This window comes from Seriola dumerili, unplaced genomic scaffold (assembly GCF_002260705.1).
Source record: "Seriola dumerili isolate Sdu_G_001 unplaced genomic scaffold, Sdu_1.0 BDQW01000011.1, whole genome shotgun sequence".
NCBI classification, from domain to species: domain Eukaryota; kingdom Metazoa; phylum Chordata; class Actinopteri; order Carangiformes; family Carangidae; genus Seriola; species Seriola dumerili.
This window is the reverse complement of record NW_019174266.1, coordinates 337,250-357,249: the sequence shown is the minus strand read 5'-3', so window position 1 is coordinate 357,249 and position 20,000 is coordinate 337,250. Positions and strand designations below refer to the sequence as shown.

At 43.9% G+C, this 20,000-nt stretch overlaps 1 protein-coding gene across 1 annotated transcript in view; it reads right to left on the bottom strand.

The window, feature by feature from the left end:
• The window catches only part of shank2 (SH3 and multiple ankyrin repeat domains 2), a 135,137-nt gene that overhangs the window by 26,321 nt on the left and 88,816 nt on the right, over positions 1-20,000 (bottom strand). The window contains exons 15-16 of the mRNA XM_022746879.1: positions 18,574-18,656; positions 14,701-14,825 (exon numbers count right to left, since the gene is read on the bottom strand). Of these exons, the coding sequence (XP_022602600.1) occupies positions 14,701-14,825; positions 18,574-18,656 (208 nt within the window). The remainder of the gene's footprint in view (positions 1-14,700; positions 14,826-18,573; positions 18,657-20,000) is intronic.

Genomic DNA, 20,000 nt, shown 5'->3' with positions numbered 1-20,000 from the left:
CACCGAGGTGTAAAAAGTGTCTGTTGTTAAAACTAGATAAAAGTCAAGTTTGAGCTTCTGTCAGACAAAGATCACAGAGGGTATGATGTCACTGACAGGCGACCAATGAAACGAAGTGTTACCATGATTAAAGGGAGTTTGAGAATTGATGGAAACGTTTGTGATAATGTAAGAACACAACTCAACAACACGTAGAACGCAGGTCTGGTTGTTTTTAGACGTTTTAATGTGGAAACGTTACAGATTATAACTTTTATAATTTATAACAAAATTTGCTCAATTATTAAAATGCATCTGCTGGAAAGAACAAAAGGAGACACAGGACACATTCACCGACAGGCAGGCGGATTAGTTCAGAAATAAAACCTCCTGCTGGTTTCATCACGTGAGTCGATGAAAACGATTCAAACGTGCAAACAGCTGATGTCGACTCCAAAGCTCTTCTTTTTACAATGAACGCTGAGCGAAGCTTTCGTGGAAGGGATGAGAGAAATGGGACGGTGTGGTGGAGAGACACTGAACAATCTAGGGCAGCGAGAGAGCAAGATGACCCCCCCCCCCTCCACCCTCCACCCCTCCTCCATCCTTCACCAGAGAGCGGCTACAAAAACATATGGAGGGAAACTGCAGCAGACGGCTCCGCTTGCTCTCATTCCACAGCGGAACCAGCTCAAACAGGATTTCTCTGCTGGTGGGAAACCAACAGGTCGTCCACAGTGACCCACATGAGCTCTTTCTAATCTGACCGCCCGGAGGTGAAGGTCAGAGGCGTGCAGTGACGACAACAACCAGACTGAAACAAACCTTTTCGTGACAGTGACAAACCTCATCGATCAAATCTGTCCTGTCAGTCTCTGATGCCTGGACGTCTTCACCTCTCTGCACTCCTTCCTGTCTGAACAAGTATCAACTGCCAGTAAACATATCAAATGTGCAGCACGGAGGAAAAATACTTAATAAGAGTCACTTCTATGATCATTTTCATAGTATTTACCTGACTGCACCTTGATTAACAGAAAGGAGAAGACTTGAAGTTTAGGCCAAATATCATAACTGATCTCAGAGCGGTGGAAGCTCAAGGGAAGCTCGACAAGCACACGATCAAAGATCCCAGGATTATCCTCAACATGTGAACGTCCACCGAGTGGCGCTCCTCCCTCCGCTCGACAAGCTCCAGTGTTTGTCGACGGGACACGCCCCCACGAAAATGACTGAAACTATGGAGACAACAGCTGCTGGTCAAGCTAGCTGCTAGAGACAATACCCCTCTGCTGCCACAAGAGGGCAGTAAATTACAAGATGAACGCCAACAGGCACCAGATCCTTTATGGCAGTGGTTCTCAAAGTGGGGTCCGAGGACCCCCGGGGGTCCTTCAGACGGTTCCTGGGGGTCCTCAGCAAAAATTGGGAATAGTTTATTTTCACTATAATTCCATCCATAAGTTACACAATGACTTTAGAGAACCACTGATTTATGGGACAGAACAGAACCAGTCCAGATTATCAGATCATCTCATTCCCCTCTGATCACAGGAGGGATTATAAACTTGTCAAGTTTATCCGTCCGATGACCTCTGACCTGTCAATCAACAGATCAGACCACCAGCTTCACACAAACAAGAGATGCACAACAAACTGCTCAACACTGAAAAAATAATGAAAACGTTTTCTTCTTTTGTTCAGCAAAGATGTGATGAAATGCAATGAAACGTGCATTTCATTCACACACACACACACACACACACACACACACACACACACACACACACACACACACACACACACACACACACACACACACACACATGTACCTGTATATATCTTCATACCTTCACCCACACATAAAAGCAGCAGCATTCATCAGCATTTGAAACATGGAGCTGATCTGCATCTAAGACTGGGGGGCTGGGTGAGAGCTCTCCGAGATCTGTGTATGTGTGTGTGTGTGTGTGTGTGTGTGTGTGTGTGTGTGTGTGTGTGTGTTTGTGTATTCTCTCCTTGTAGGAAGCTGGAGTACATCAAAGCAGGCTCATTAAATACAGAAATATACAGACAGAGAGACTGTGTGTGTGTAAAAGAGAAAGAGAGAGGAAAACATAAAGAAGAATAAAGTGAAGGACTGAAATAGGATGGGGGCAGGGAAGAGAGAGAGAGAGAGAGAGAGAGAGAGAAACGGAGAGAGAGAGAGATGGAGAGTTTTATTCTGATGACTCAGAGACCCAGTTAGAACAGTCCTGACTCTGATGAATCATGTAGCTGAATATCAAACTGACGACGAGAGCACATGTAAGAGCGTGAACACACACACTACACACACGAACACACACACTACACACACAAACACACACACTACACACACAAACACACACACTACACACACGAACACACACAAAACACACACATCCTGCTTCAAACCAGCACATCAGCTCCGCCCATACTGTGTGAATTTTCCTGGAAACACACACACACACACACACACACACACACACACACACAGATTTACGGAAGGACTGACAGAACCGTGAGCTGTTGAATCTCTGGAGTTCAGGTCACGAGACGGAGCCAAACAGGGACAGATAAGCCGCTCGCGCTGCTCGCAGAGGAGGACACTAATGGATAGTTGGTGGCATTAACCACCGCTCTGCCCTACTGGCACAGATCCAGATCGCTGACGAGGCAGCGACAGCCGCAAAAACCCACGTCCGCATCACACCCGGAGTTCACGCCCACTCGACCTGACACGCCAGGCCTCCGGCCGCACACACAGCCTCGGCCTCCCAGTCTCTGTCTTCCATTTGTCTGTGATCACTCTGTTCGGTTAGATTATCCGATCAGCTGAATACCAGGATTTGTTGTTGATGCTAACAAGACTTTCATCAGCAAAGGAAACCTACAGGTAACAGATCCTCATTCATGTCTCACAAAGAAGCTTTCACAGTGTTAATATAAAACCTAGACCTGATCTATAATCAATACAGACATGGACATCTATCTTTAGACTGGACGGAGCTTTAAATTGTTGTAAAGATGCTAAGCTACTGGTGCAGCAGCTTCTATGTAGAGTGGAAGTGATGTCAGCAGAGTACATCACTTGATTCTGATTGGTTAGGACAAAATAAAACAGGAACATGATATGTTTTTCTATTAAAAAGGAATGAAGGGAAACGAAATGATAAATGTTTGATCATCAGGTTTTTACAGCTCCATCGAAAAGGTCAGAAAAATACTGAATGAACTGCCCCCCCCCACCCAACAGTAAACTCCACGTCAGACTCTCCGTCTCCTGAGTCTCAGCTCAGCTTTACTCTTAAAAGCTGCATTATCACTGTGTACACAGTAAGGCACAACATGTTCCTGGTTGCTAGGCGACAGTTGCTGCGTGATACCGCTGGAGGTGGGAGTGGTGCTGAGAATGTTATCAGTGTTTGAGAGGGAAAGGAGGGGGTGGTGGTGGTGGCAGTGGATCGTACCATTCATCATTAAAACGGGGGACTTGATTTGATAGTGAGTGTTTTTGTCAATGGAGATTTCTCCCTGTGCAGCCATCTTAAAGGTCTGAGCGTCACGCCGCGCTCTGACAGTGTCGTGTTGTGTTTGTTTTAAAAATAAAAAGTTGCTCCCCGAGCACCGTGGGCTCAGCACGCTGCTCTTTCTGCGCTCTACCTACAAATAAATTATTTATGGGAAACGAAGCTTCCACTCTGTGTTATTTTCAGACTGAGCGTCATGTGACTTCAGTGTGTCGTCCACTCCTTCGTGCGTCGACTCGTTGGCGTTTGTGTGCACACTGCTGCATGTGTGAGAGAGTCCTGACTTTCACTGAGACGTATTGATTAGTGTTTAAGTGTTAAAGTGGATAGATGAGAGACTAAAAAATTAGCTGTAGGGGGTAGCTGTTGTCTGAGTGGGGGGTTGGGGGGGTGGGTCAATTCTTTTCTTTCAGTCTCTCGCACATATACACTATAGAATATGCCACGCAAAAAGTTGAGCAGTCCCACTGCTTCTCTGGGGTTCCCACCACAAAAATCAATCCCCACTCTTAGAGCAACATCAGCTCGACGAGGTGTCGACTCGTTAGTTGTCGTGTCACGTCAGACAAAAGTCGATGTGACAAAAACCCAACAGGAGACACATGAACCAGGGGATTCATCCGCTCATTAAAAATGTGAGAAAACACAAAGGCCACCTCATGTGGGAAGAGATTACATCACTGTCACGTCTTCCTGAATATGTTCACATTATATATATATATATATATATATATACACACACACACATATATATTTCAGTAACTTCAGTAACATTAGCATTCATTAGCATTGTGAATTCACTCCAATATTTACTCTTCTCTCAGCTGTTTTCGTCTCCACTGACTCCTGAGAAAAACATCTGGCTCTTCAGCTGCTAAATGTTCCACTATGTTGGTTTGAAATGATCGAGGACACATAACGAGTAAATGAGTAAATCTCATCAGCGTCAGGGAGCCAATCAGCGTGCACCAAGATCTAATCATGGCTGTTGCATTTACAGGAACATGTCTGGGTGTGTGAAGAGACCGAGCTTCAAGATAAAACTAAAATCTGTACCATAATGTGTCATTATAAATTTGTTTTTGTTAAAATAAATGCAGTTAAGAAAGTTCTGGGTCATAAAACCAAAACTCTGGAAAGCTGGTGGTTTGTCATTATATTGATCACTTTCACATTAAACATTTATGTCATTTAATCCATTGCTGATATAAAAATATTGATTAATGCAGATTTTAAAACCAGAGCAGAAGTTTAAAGACTCAGATATTCTCCAGCAGCTTCACTTCCTTCAGTCTCTGACTCGTTTCTGACAAACAAGACGTAACGAAGAGGAACTCACCTCTTCAGAATTACACATCTGGATACCAAAAGCACAATAAACACAAATGCACCAACACATGCTGTGTAAACACACACACACACACACACACACACACACGTAGTGTATATATAAACTACACACACAGGCCGTCTGTCGGAGCTCTGAACACTTTCCCTCTCCTCTGTGAGAGTCTACGTCCTCCCTCTCACTCCCACAGCGTCAGATTATATCGACTGAGACACGACCTCCAGCGGGTTTAGCTTGAAACAGGTGTTAACAGCTGCAGGCAAATTTCCTTCGTATAGAGAAAGGTGTTAAATGACTTGAAAACTCAACATAAAGCTGCTGCCTCGTCTCGCCGAGCGTCGGTCAAACATCTGCGTCATGAAGGGCCTTTGTGGAAGAAATTAAAAATCTTAAATCGACTTTGAACAAACAGGGAAATAAAGTTGCCTCTCTTTCTTTGTGACCTTCTGATTAGCGGACGACCCGCCTCACCTCCTGAGCCACAGCCGCTCAGCTATGATCCTTTTATTTTTCAGCAAACATAACTCAAACAGGAGGAAATAGCGCATTTGTTGGGGACTATTTTCAGTTGCGGATAAATACACATTTGGTGAGTATTTACAGCAGCAGGATCAAATAAACCACAATATCCATGTTCGTCATAATGAAGGTGCAATAATAAAACTATAAAATATGTCCAGCTGCAACATTTAAGACACATATTGTGATAAATGACTGAAGTGAAGTTATTTAAAAGCAGCTCGGCGTTTCTTTCAACAGAGAACAAGCGGCCACATCGGCCCTTTAACCCTCCGGTCACACTGGCCACCCAGTCGGGGCAGAAGTGGGTCAAGGGTAATAATGCCTCTAATGCTGTACAGAGCGCAGAGACGTGACCTGATGCCAGCAGGTTATATGTGTTTAGCGATGCACATGTGTTTTTTTATTGGTGTCCACACACGCAGGAATCCAGATCTAAAAAACGAGGTCAGACAGAAACAAACCCAAAGTGGGAAACCAGACATTTGACAGCGTCTGTGTCCGAAACAGCAACGTCTCTCTGCTATATTTAACTGCACGTTGGCGATTGGACACAGACAACAGGTAATAAATATATATATATATATATATATTTTGGTATATTTGTGGCAAAATTCTGGCAGGAAAACAGCTTCTGAAAAGAGCACAGGTTCCTTTTCACCTCGGCCACCAGAATAAAGTGCAGCTATGTTGAAAGACATTTTCAAAATAAAGACCAGCTTCAGCTTCGAATGCTCTTAATGCTCAGAAAGTGCTGCAGAAACCTTTTACACATTTACATTTTGGTACCAATTTTCACTCACCAAAGTCTTATTTAAACACTAAAAGGTATGAAACGTCCTTTACATTAACATTTCCCTGCACAGAAACACCTGATTCACAGTTGAGGACTATATTCTCTCTCTCAGGTTTGTGTTGAGTCATTTTATCCCTGGAAACGAAGCTGGACCTCAACATAAACACAGACGCCTTTTATTCCACAAATCTTAGCTTGCACACACAATGGCTGGGATATGAGACTTTTTTTTAGAGATAGAGTCGGTGAGGTGAGCTGCCTGCTGCATGGCGATGAGAACCCCCCCCGCCCCCCCCCCCCCCCCCCTTTCTCTCCTCGCCACCCAGCCCCCCCTTCTTTAAGAGCTTTTGGAGAAAGAAATGGTGAGGACTGCCTGTGCTAGTTCACTGCACAACTGACAGTTGTGTGCTGTGTTGCTGTCCTCAGAGAGATGCAGCGAGGCAGAGATCTGACAGAAGGACAAGAGCACACACACATATGCACACGCACGCACACACACACACCTGGGGGCACTGGGAGGCAGATGCATTTGCATGTTACACTGGTCACACATCCCTCTCTTGGCTAAAGTTGTGTGTTATATAAGAGAGTAAGTGCTTTACTCCATCTACCTCCATTGCACACACTCTGTCTCTCACACACACACACACACACACACACACACACACACACACACACACACACACTTCTTATCTCTTGCACACACAGATGCACAAACAGAAGGCACATACAGGATGTTAACGTTTTATGCATGACTGTAATACACTGACTACATAGATGCTTCTCATCAGGCTCAAAGACACACAACCACTCCTCATTCCTCATTTTGATTCTGTAGCTAACAGCCCATACTGTAGCTAACAGCAGATACTGTAGCTAACAGCCCATACTGTAGCTAACACCTGATACTGTAGCTAACAACTCATACTGTAGCTAACAGCAGATACTATAGCTAACAGCTCATACTGTAGCTAACAGCAGATACTGTAGCTAACAGCCCATACTGTAGCTAACACCTGATACTGTAGCTAACACCTAATACTGTAGCTAATAGCTCATACTGTAGCTAACAGTTCATACTGTAGCTAACACCTGATACTGTAGCTAACACCTGATACTGTAGCTAACAGCTCATACTGTAGCTAACAGTTCATACTGTAGCTAACACCTGATACTGTAGCTAACAGCTCATACTGTAGCTAACAGTTCATACTATAGCTAACAGCAAATACTGTAGCTAACACCTGATACTGTAGCTAATAGCTCATACTGTAGCTAACACCTGATACTGTAGCTAATAGCTCATACTGTAGCTAACACCTGATACTGTAGCTAACAGTTCATACTGTAGCTAACAGCTCATACTGTAGCTAACACCTGATACTGTAGCTAACACCTGATACTGTAGCTAATAGCTCATACTGTAGCTAACAGCTCATACTGTAGCTAACAGTTCATACTGTAGCTAACAGCTCATACTGTAGCTAACACCTGATACTGTAGCTAACAGTTCATACTGTAGCTAACAGCTCATACTGTAGCTAACACCTGATACTGTAGCTAACAGCCAAATATAAATTATTCTTTTCAAAACATTAGTTGTTATAAAAAAAGAATAAGAAGACCAGCTGATAAACCTTTGATTCAAAATATCAACACCAGCATAAAACAATCGACTTTGATCCTTTAGTCAATCACAGCAGCGACCTGCTGGTTTATCATCTAAAAAGTCTCGTCTCACATCTGCAGACACAAAAATGGAAGCGGAAGAATCATGATTTCAGGCTGTGTAATAGATTTGACCTGTTCAAGAGGTGAATGTACCTTTGTGAAATGACCGAGCGCATGGTGACAAAAGCCTGATGGCGGATCTCCGGGACAGATCATGTCGGACTGGGACGCCCAGCGGAGGAGTGGATACTGAAAGGTGAAGATACCACCTTCAGCTGTTTGATTACTGACTCCTTCTCTCAGGAAACACGAGCTGTTGTCTCATCTGTTTTACTTCTCTTTTTCTTTCTGTCTTATTCTCAGATGGTTTTTTATTTTTCTCGTTCTCTGGCTTCATGACAAAACTACCTTTGTCATCAGCACTCGGAGAAACAGGGAGGAGGGAGACAACTCACAACAGCCGCACACACTCCTCATCGCATGCAATTACACAAGTTTATCATCAGTTCAGGCTGCAGGAAGTCAGAATTTAAATCTGACAAAAAGAAACATGTTGTGGGAGTTTGGGTGGTTCAAGATGTAAATATAAGATGTCAGTTTATATGAAACTAGGGAAGTGTCTGAGCTGTGACACAGACGCACCACATTTATTCCACTTACTATTCATCTCCTTTTATTGCACTTTATTTTGTTGTAAATGAATAGAAATGACCATTAAAGAAAATCTGAATCCGACTAAAGACGAAAGAGAGAAACACAAACACACTGCGTCACGTGAACCAGGACGGGAGAGAAAATTATCCTCAGTGTCCTGCAATGAACTCGAACCTTTGGCTTCATCAACAGCAATGAGACGATCCCACAGGACGGCACACAGCTGGTCGTGGGGCAGAGCTCTGCTACAGGACAAAGAGACAAACTACAGAGGAACGAGTTCTTATCGCAGGAATCACCTCCTGACTTTTTACAACATCAACAACAAACTCGTCTCTTCCTGACTCCCCTCGTCTCGCTCACTCAGCGTCAACGAGCCGTATCGATACAGACGGTTACGGACGGGGGACCGAGACGAGCGCCCACTTAAACACATTTAGGCAAATGATCTGAGCGCCTGTGTTCGAGTGTGCGAAATGCATGCGTGCGTCCTCATGCCAAACTGTAAGAGGCGATGAAAGATTGATGCTTAGCCAAGTCCTAAATCATGCATGCAAATGGATATGTTCTGCTAATGTACAGTAGAGGGGAAACATGGCATACGTGCACTCACTGCGATGTTTAAACACACACACACACACACACACACACACACACACACACACACACACACACACACACACACACACCTCTTCTGGAACTTAAAATTAAAATAAAAAATATATCAGCCCACAATGTTAATACACAACGACCCTCATCCTTCTTTCCATTAAGTCTTTGCTTCCGTCCTTCAACCGATGATTTGACGTCCACCATCTTTACGATGGGACACTCCACTTAGGAAAATGCGTTTTGAAGGAGACAAGAGAGGACAGGGGCTCAGAGTGAGGACAGCCAAGCTGTGCACATGTATCTGGAAATCCACCATCCATTCACATAATGTATAAATCCTGTGACGGACACATGAAGATGGAGAGTTCACCTGTCAGGGAAATCTGGCATCTCTTCACTGGGAAATCTGCTCAGCAGCTGAACACTGCAGGTCGTCTGGTGGGACTGTAAAGGGATTATATACTGGAGCCAACAGGCTGCCATGGTAACCGCATCACCACTGTTTTATGGCAACTAGAGGACGGGATAAACATCTGCAACCAAACACCATGTTTTTAGATTTTCTGTCCCTTTTCCCTCTGGTTTCGTCACGTCTCTTTCACCTGCAGCAGGTTAATGTAGCAGGTGGAAATGATGTAGATCAAATACCGACTTCATTCAGACACTTGTGGCTTCATTTTCTCTTCCTGTTTGGTTCATTCAGAAATAATAAACTGATTCTAATTGTCATTTTCTGTGATTTCCATTCAGTCTGAGTCTCTGATGCGAATCTGCAGATCATTTCCTGTTGTTCGTTATGACACGTGTTACTCATCCTATCACACACTGGACCCGCTGAGCCTGAAGCCTACACACACACACACACATCTATCTGCAGTCTGTGAGCCACAATCACTTATGAAACGTGACGCCACCACCACTGTTCGCGCCGCTTACAAACTGGTTTAGTGAAACTGGTCTCAGATCCGTTACGACAGTCCAGTCACTGGTTTGTTGTGGATCAAATTTAAATGTCACTTTTCAGGAACAATAAGCAGAAGATTTCACATCATACTTTCCTTCTATTTCCCAATAAAAAGAATCAGACTCTTTTAACCGTCTCCAGCTTCAACAAACTGTGGATTTTTGCAGTTTTTTGCTAAATTCTGTTTCAATTTTCCCTGATAGACAAAACTAATTCGCTCATCACTCATATGAGTTATAGGTTATTCTATTCCCCATTTTCTTTTTGTATTTTGTCCCAAAATTGGTTTTCTGTCGCTTATTACTTATAAATGAACTTCTTTATCATACTGGACCTCCGACTCTTCTGCTGTTTTAAAGCTCCTCCAGTGTAAAGGTCTCTGTCCATGTGTAGTGTGATTATAGATCAGCTCTAGCTTCTATATTAATACTGTGAAAGTATCAAAGCCTCAGTCCACAGAGAAATGCACACAGCCTGTATTCAGAAACTGAGCCTCAAAACCAGCCGTCAGGACTTCTGGAACTTTGTGATGTCACAACAAAGCAGTCACCAAGCCCCGCCCACCTGGACCCACCATCCAAACCTTGCAGGATTTGGTTTCTCTGAGTGTTTTTACCTGAAATCTTATATATTTTTATCGGATCGCTCAGAAAACAGTCAGCCAATCAGAAGAGAGGCTCAGAGCCTCCTCTCTTCTGATTGGCTCACCGACCTGTTGTTACTAGAGCTCCAGAGAGACGCCTGAGAGAGGAGATGTAAAACTACACTGAGATGGTTTTTGGTTCTTAAAACCACAAATTTATCTTCTTATGGATCAACACTTCAAATAAAACACAGAAGAAGAAGAAACTGGAGCTTTAACAACAACACAGCATCACATCACCTCAGTAAACCCAAAACTAACTGATAACACGACAATCCATTACCGGCCCGGTGACAGGTGACACAGCTGCACGGCGTGATGTAATTAATTGGTAGCACTTCAACATGAAGCTGGACTGACACAGGATGTTGTGTTTGTCCTCGGTCCTGCATCATATCCTCACAATCTCTACCTGCTGCTGCAGGTAGGAGGAGGTACGGAGTGAAGGTGAGGATGTGAGGAAGGTGGTAAATAAGGAGTTTCAACTGTTCATCACCTTAAAAAAAACCTAAAAAACAGCTCAGATGTAATTTGAAAGCTGCTATTTCAGCTGCAGTTGCACTTTTAGGATGACACTCACTAAACACTTCAACACTACTGTACGTCTCCAGAAAACGCTCTGCCTGAAACTGCAGCACAAGGTCAAAACAAAGTGTAGAGTGACTGGAATCAGTGGCTGCAGTGATATTCAGCTCACGCTCATTAAAGAATATGAGCTACGGATGGTTAACTAGCTAGAGGCTGCGCAGCTGTGAACGTGTCGGACGCTTTCAGGCCCTTTCGATGCGTTTCTGTAAACTTGTTCTCGCTGCGATACGTCACAGTTCTGACGGAGGACGGGCGCAGACCGAGGTGGATGAAGCGGTCGACGGGAATTGGAGATAAAACAAATGAGAGATGAGGAGCGAGCGAGCGGGAGGAAGAGATGCAGACACAGATACAGTCTGCTCTCCTCATTTGATGCTCCATTTAGCAGAAACACAAAATAAACCAATCCCCAGTGCAGCGCTGCTTACAGACACACAGTCGTTATGGAGTCACATAAGAACAGGGAGGAAAAAAAAATAAAAAGTGCAAGCTGAAAATAGACAATGTGCTTTTCCTCCGACTGTTTTCCTCCCAGCAGCTGTGATGATTTGTAATATGCGAGGCTACATCAGTGACTGAGCTTCCTACAACAAGACGTTTCCTCCAACACTCGAGCGAAGCATAATGACTCTGAAGCACTTCAGCAAAACACACACCAGCACCGAAGATCACTTCAAGTCATGTTGATAAACACAAATCTGTACAATGCCGAGAGAGAGCAAACACTGCAGCCGCTCACACAACACAACTGTGATTTGTGCGAAGCTGCACAGAAGTCATGAAAAGTCAAACAATCTGTCTCTAAGAACACAGGATTAGATTTGTTTGAACATGACTGAATGAAATCGTCTCACACAGCAAACAAAAAAATTGAATTGAGAGAAAATAAAAATAATTTCAAAAGAAAAATCAAAAGTAAAAACTATACAGGAAGAAAAAGAAACAGTTTTCTGACCAATTTGGGGACAAAATACAAAAAGAAAATGAACAGTTTAATTGTACACAGTGTTACAGCTCTGCTTGGTCGTATGACTGAGGAGCTGAATTAGTTTTAACTATGAGGGAATATTGAGGTACTTCTAACAGCAGCTTAACTCCCCTCTCTATCTATCATTCACTACAAATACTGAAAGATTAGCATCTGAGAGATTGACTGACAAGCTGCTCTGAGCTGCTCTGAGGTTAAACGTGCAGCCGCCGCTGATCCACAGGTAAAACATGAGTCATGTCGCCTCAGAAAAATCACCCGCTCTGGAAAATCAAAGCTTTTATCCACATTGTTTTAAATCCGATGAATTCACAACATAATAATAATCGATCCTCTGACGTGGAGAGAAACTGATGCTGCTGCTGTTCTGCAGGTCGTACATGGACAGTTCCTGGTGCTGAAATCAACTCTAATGAACTGAACTAATGAATTGACGGATGAAAATTGAAACCCTTTTAGTTTAATTAAACAATAAATGTATCTCTTTAATTGAAAACACAAATTGAATTCATCAGTGCTATTACACCAAAACAGATCTGTGTCTCTCTCACACACAAATGATGGTTGTATTAGTTTCTAACGGAGCGGCCTGTCGCTGCTGTTAACACTGATCTCTTCATTAAAACTCCTGGTGCCATCTTCCCCCATCCTGCTGCACAGCGTTCTTTCTACCCTTGTTAAATGGCCGACAACATGAACCAGTCAAACAAACTACTACCTTATATTTACTATAATATCAGAGAGAGGATCCCTTGGCATGTGTGGGTGTAACAACCCAGCAGTTTTATAAATATAGGTGTATTATTTCCAAGCAAATTTTAACAAATAAAACTGCAAGTGTCACTGGCTCCCTCAATAAATGATGAACAACTGCTCTACATAAGCTCGGGCCGATGTTCGAAGATATCGAATATCGCGATATTTCCCACCATATTCCAGATCTAAAACTCTGAACTGCTGTTTAGTGGCAGCATCGCTTTTACCTGACACATAACATGCAATAATATGATTATGTATTATTTAAAAATAACAACAATATATTATAAAGAAAATCCTCCAAGTGCAATAAATAAAGAAAAAAATCCCAACGATAACATCGTATATGTGTGCAACGATCCTTCTCTGCTGCTCTTTGATGAATCTACATACTATATTATTATCTATTTTTTAAAAGTTTAGTATTTGATATTTGACATTTTGCAGTTTCTTGTTTTGAACTGTCCCTTTGCTGCTGTGACGCTGCAAATTCCTCCACAGTGTGGGACTAATACAGGATCTTATCTTATCTTAAATTGTGGACGTCGGCCAAGCCCAGCTGAAACAGACCACGTTCCTGAATCAGTCACATTGAGGGAAACCTTGCACTGACCTAACACCAACTGTGAATAAAGCTGCTTCCCGGAGTTGGTTGTTCTTGTGAAGTTAGCCCAGGAAAACTAGAATCACCTCCGCGTGGTTGTATCCCTCCTCCACTCAGATAAATAAAACATTAACCATTCGTGTGAACTTGAAGTCTTGAGTAATGGCTAAAGAGGGTGTTCTGAGGTCACTGTGACCTTTGACCTTTGATAACCAAAGTCTAATCAGTTCGTCCTTGAGTCCATGTGAATGCTTTTACTAAATTTGAAGAAATTCCCTCAAGACGTTATGGAGATATTACATTCACAAGGCCAAAATGGTCTTTTGTGAGGTCACCGTGCCCTTTGACCTTTGACCTTACACCACCAAAATCCAACCAGTTCATCCTTGAATCCTAGTGAAAGTTTGTGCCAAATTTGAAGAAGTTTCATCAAGGCGTCACTGAGATATCGTGTCCACGACAAAGGGACGGACAACCTGAAAACAACATGGCTCCGCGTGGAGGAATAAAAAACAAAAACAAAGACAAACAGTGACGACAGACCTCAGGACTTTTCATCCTGTTACAGTGTCTTCACTCTGCAGACTTCACAACGTGTCCCTCCATTAACGAGTCATCTATCCCAATCAAAAGTGGCAGGACTCGGCTGCTGCTGTAAATACCTGCAAACCGATGATTTCACAGTAAAGTGGCTCCTGTTTCTAACAAAGGTGTGTGGGAAAAATCTCGTTCTGACGTGTGTCTTCAACAACCTCATGAAAACAAGAAGAGGAAGCCTGAAGACGATTCTCTGATTCCACTGACGCACACATCCAGGCTGCTACACGTGTTACAGCTGTTACATTAACAACATCACAAACAACCAGGGGTGCAAAAGTAAAATCCAACAACTGAAACCAGGATCACGTTTTCACCAGAGTGAACGAGCAGAAACAAAAGCCGAACGCTGAGCTCTCGTCACGTGGCGGACCGCGTGGACCCGGGTTCTGCTCGTCTCTGCGGGGAAAAGGAAAAAAGTTTTTCTTACCTCGATGAGGAAGTCGCCCGTTCTGAGTCCCGCCTGCCATGCCACGCCTCCTTCGTCCACCGACTCCAGGTACTGCAGGGCGGGAAAGGCAGGTGTGGGAGTGAACTCCTCGATGGGCGTGTCCGCTGCACAGCAGGTGGGTGGGGGAGGGGGAGGGCAGAGGGAATGAACGACATTAATACCCACAAAACACACAACATGAAATATTATCAAAGAAAACATATATACATACATATATAATGGCAGCAGACAGGGCTGGGACGTGGTTAGCTTAGCTTAGCACAGAGATTTGAAGCAGGAGTTAACGATAAAAATGTTCCTTCAAAAACTCTAATCACCTGTTTTATATGTTGTATATTGAACACACGGAGAAATAAAGGACGTCAGGTTCTTAAGTCCAGAACTAACAGCCAAACATGAGGTTCAGCTGATTAAAAATGAAGCAGAAGCTCTTTCTCTCGTTAATGAACTCCACAAGCATGAAATACAATCGCTGATGAGTTAATTAATAAGGTGCGACTCCCTCTTATTAAAGCCATGCTGTGACCACAAGGTCATCTTTAAATAATTAATGTGTCAATGCTCCTCCGTCAAAATCACTTCTGCCAGTGTGAGTGACCAGATGTGACAGATGTAGAACTGAAGGCTTTTTATAAACTATTTTTTATTATTTATTATTAACAGTCTTTGAGCTAAACTGGGCTCAACACAGAAACAGAAATCAGTCTCGTCTGATTCTGGGTTTGATGAAAACACCAGCATTACAGAAAGTGTTTGAACCCATGAACCAAAATAATCCCTCAGGAGCTTCATCAATGACCGCACTCAGAGAACCACTGCTTCAAACAATACAATCAATATCATCTAGTCAAAGCAAGACTGTGGTGTCAGTCTGGGAAACTCCTGTCTTCCATAGTTTGTGTTGGATTTTAACAAGTAAGCTTCTATTAGATTTAGGATATTAATAAAGTAGGGCTGCTCCATTATGGCAAAAATCATAAATCACAATTATTCTGATCAATATTGAGATCACGATTATTCAAATGATTACTCATTGATTTTGGAAACACCACGCGTTTATTGAACTTTTAAGGAAAAAATGTTCTTTTAACGTTGAACTTTTTTCAACTTTAAATAAAAATCAATGGAAAAACGAATAAAATAATAAATTTAAAAAGTTAGCTAACTAGATAGTAACGTATTATTGATAGTAAATATAATCAAGCACTACCAAAAAAAAAAAAAAAAAAAAAAATTCAAAATAAATGTCTGTAGTTTTTCTGGTGATACAGATATAAGTCGTTAGCGACGTACGCCGAAACGTAACCAGGAAGTGGGATGGTTTGTGTGTGTGGGGGGGTGGGGGGTGAAATGTGTTGTGAAACAGAATGCGGCACAATAATCATTTTATCTCGTTTAACCAGTTTTCATAATTGCTGGAAGACCAAATCGTAATTGAAAGTAAAATTAGACGAATCACCCGGAACCTATAACGAAGTGAAGAATTTTTTAGACGCTGTTCAGGAACTTTGTCTAAATAAAATACTGTAGAACCATTTCGATGATGAAACACTTCATCGAAGAAAGTTTGATTCTAACTTCCTCGAAACTTTCTGACGTGTGCTGCTTCAGTCGCATTTCAGCTGACACTTCCAAAGTGGTGAAACTCAACACCTGGCCTTGTTGTTCAGAAGGATTAGATGAAGTGGGATGAGAAGAATGAAGGGAATGATCACAAAGAGAAAAACACTTCACGCCACCGTGCGTTAAAAAATATGTATATGCACATTTAAAACAAAAGTGCAGTGCAGTAGCTCCCTGTAATCTCTTAACTTTTCAGCATCACCATCCTGCCTGTACTGTACTATCGCTCCAGGCCCCCCCCCCCACACACACACACACGGCTGCAGCCCCCCCCCGCTCTCGGGGAGGTTAAAAAATATTGCGACTGGGAGAAACCAGTGGTGACAAGTGACACTTCCTATAACTCATCCTTGTACTGGAAGACACAGTCTGCGAGCGCAAACCAGGGTTTCATGAGGGTATTTACATGATTGTGATGACTGTGTTTCTTTAGGTGTGTGTGTGTGTGTGTGTGTGTATGTGTGTGTGTGTGTGCGCGAGAAAGAGAGAGAGAGAGGCAGAGAGTTAAAAAAAAAAACGGGCAGAAATGCAGAGAGCAAAAGAGGATGTAAGCTTATGTGACAGCTCGAGCATCAGTGCATGTTTGTGTGTTTGTGTGTGTTTGTGTGTGTTTGTGTGTGTGTGTGTGTGTGTGTGCGTGTGTGTTCACCCCCGTGCAAGATAAGCTCGGCTGGGTCAGTTCCCCCGGGGTGATAGCAGTGTGTGTCAGAATGACTAGAACATTCCTCTTGTTTTTCAAGCCAAATCCCTCTTTCCTCTCCCTCCATGTCATTCCCTCTCTCCGTCTCTGCCTTCCCTCTCTCCCTCTCTCTCTCTCTCTCCCTGTCTCTCTCTCTCTCTCTCTCTCTTGCTCTCTCTCTCCCCGTCTCTGCCTTCCCTCTCTCTCTCTCTCTCTCTCTCCCCGTCTCTGCCTTCCCTCTCCCTCTCTCTCTCTGTCTCTCTCTCTATGTGTGTGTCTTAAAAAAATAAATAAAAAGACAGAAAAGAAAGGAGAACATTAATATACTAAATTTACCTCTCGACAGTAACCATGGCGTAGACCAATCGAACTGCACTGCACAGTTGTGGAATGCAACGTGGATTATGACATGGCGAGAATCGTCATAGAAACCGACGCAGCAGCTCAAAACTGGCTATTTTTAGAGCCAATCTCGTGGCCTGGTGAAATATCAAACCGCCTGGATATACGGCCGCTGGTATCACAACAACTCATGATGGTGAGTGGTGGGAAGAGGTTAGAGATGACGGCGGGCGCTGAGAGGCAGGAACACATCAAACACAAACGGAGAGGTTTTTGTCTCCAAAATAAAATGATTTCTTCTTCCCTTTTAGGATTNTCTCTCTCTCTCTCTCTTGCTCTCTCTCTCCCCGTCTCTGCCTTCCCTCTCTCTCTCTCTCTCTCTCTCCCCGTCTCTGCCTTCCCTCTCCCTCTCTCTCTCTGTCTCTCTCTCTATGTGTGTGTCTTAAAAAAATAAATAAAAAGACAGAAAAGAAAGGAGAACATTAATATACTAAATTTACCTCTCGACAGTAACCATGGCGTAGACCAATCGAACTGCACTGCACAGTTGTGGAATGCAACGTGGATTATGACATGGCGAGAATCGTCATAGAAACCGACGCAGCAGCTCAAAACTGGCTATTTTTAGAGCCAATCTCGTGGCCTGGTGAAATATCAAACCGCCTGGATATACGGCCGCTGGTATCACAACAACTCATGATGGTGAGTGGTGGGAAGAGGTTAGAGATGACGGCGGGCGCTGAGAGGCAGGAACACATCAAACACAAACGGAGAGGTTTTTGTCTCCAAAATAAAATGATTTCTTCTTCCCTTTTAGGATTAACTAGTGATGTCATGTTACAGATGTTTGAGAAGGGGGGGGGGGGGTTACACACATAAGTATAAATATAAAAATGTTTGGGTGGGTTGCCATCAGCTGCAACACACGTCATCACAACTTATCTGACACTCCTGCTTCAGTGTGTGTGTGTGTGTGTGTGTGTGTGTGTGGGGGCTTTAGGGGAGGTCACAATAAAGTTATAATCAATATTTAATAGCATAACTTATTTGCATGTTTTTGCAGGCTGTTTTTGCATATTCTCTGGCACAAAAAGACTAAGATGAGTCAAACTGCACAAATGCACAATGTTGTATTTTGGAAGTGGAAGCAGAAGAAGAAGAAGAAGAAGAACAAGAAGAAGAAGAAGTCAGTTGGTGGAGGCTCTTACCTTTCGCCCCCCGCAGGACGAAGCCAAATCCCTCATTCTCCTTCTTCTGGAGCACCACCGTCTTCTCGTCCACCACGCAGTCACTGTGGAGGAGATGCCGAGCAGAGCGCCCGTTAGCACAGCCCATCATCCGCAGCATGGCCACGGACGCCCTGCCCGAGTGGAGGTTCATGCTGCTGGAGGAGAGCTAGTCCGGCCAGGGCAGGGCAGGGCAACCCCGACCCCACCCCACCACCACCACCGCTGCCTCCCCCTCCTCCCCCTCCTCCTCCTCCTCCTCCTCCTCCTCTCTCCGGCCTCTCTCTCTATCAAACGGTATGACAGCGGCCCCGGCAGCCCGGCGACAGCATCTCCACAAAAGAGACGACCCGAAAAAAAAAAAGAAAAGCAGAAGAAAAAAAAAAAAAAAATAGAAGGCGAACAACGTAGGAAAGAGGACCGCGCCCTCCCTGCCCCTCCTGTAACTCCTTTGCCCGGCGCCGCAGCTGCAACCTGTTCAGCCGCCTTCTCCTGCGACAGAGACGCGGCGTCGGCTCAGCGCGGTTACCCCCGCTGCTGCTGCTGCTGCTGCTGCTGCTGCTGCTGCTGATGCTGCGGAGGCTCCGGCCGGCGGTGAGGGAGAGCTGCGCCGTCGAGGAGGAGACGCGACATCGGGCTGGTGGTGCTAGCGGCTAATGGCTCATGGTGAGGCGGGGAGTTCGGCTGAAGCTCGCCGGGTTGGAGGGGGGGTGGAGGGAGGGAGGGAGAGAGCGCGCGAGAGAGAGGGAGGGAGGGAGGGAGGGAGGGAGCAGCAGAGTCTCGTTGTGGATGGATGTCTAGGTGTGCTGCGCTCTGCAATGTGCAATCACTGGAAGGGTGTGTGTGTGTGTGTGTGTGTGTGTGTGTGTGTGGTGTTGAGAGAACAGAATGAGGGAAGTAGTGGTAACCAGCCGCGGAAGAGTTGCACTGCACGGGGCTCATATGTTCCCACTTTCTTCCTAACTGATGATTGACTGATTATTTGATAATCCCGCTGACGTGTGAACATCTTCCAATGGGATTCAGACTTACATCTCTCTTGTCTTTATTGTTTCCCAATCACTCTCTAATCTCTTCTTCTCTCTTGACTTTATTCAAATCAACGTCGTTTCTTCTTTTGTGTAAATGTTTACTTTTTTCCCTTTAAAATTCAAGGAGCAGCGCTGCACAAAACACCTTAGGTTAAGACTTTTCCCTTATTAGAGTTAAGGTTTCCTTTAAAATTAAAAACAGTTGACAAACACTCTAGGTCTTCTCCTTAAGATTTCCTTTAAATGCTTCAACTTAAATATTTGGAGTTTTCTCCTTATGTTTAGTTTAACTGAAGGCAAGTCAGTTTAAATTTTGTGCAGCAAAACCTTAGTGCACCAAAGTTCACCTGCTTGAAGTTCCTACAAAAAACAACGGGA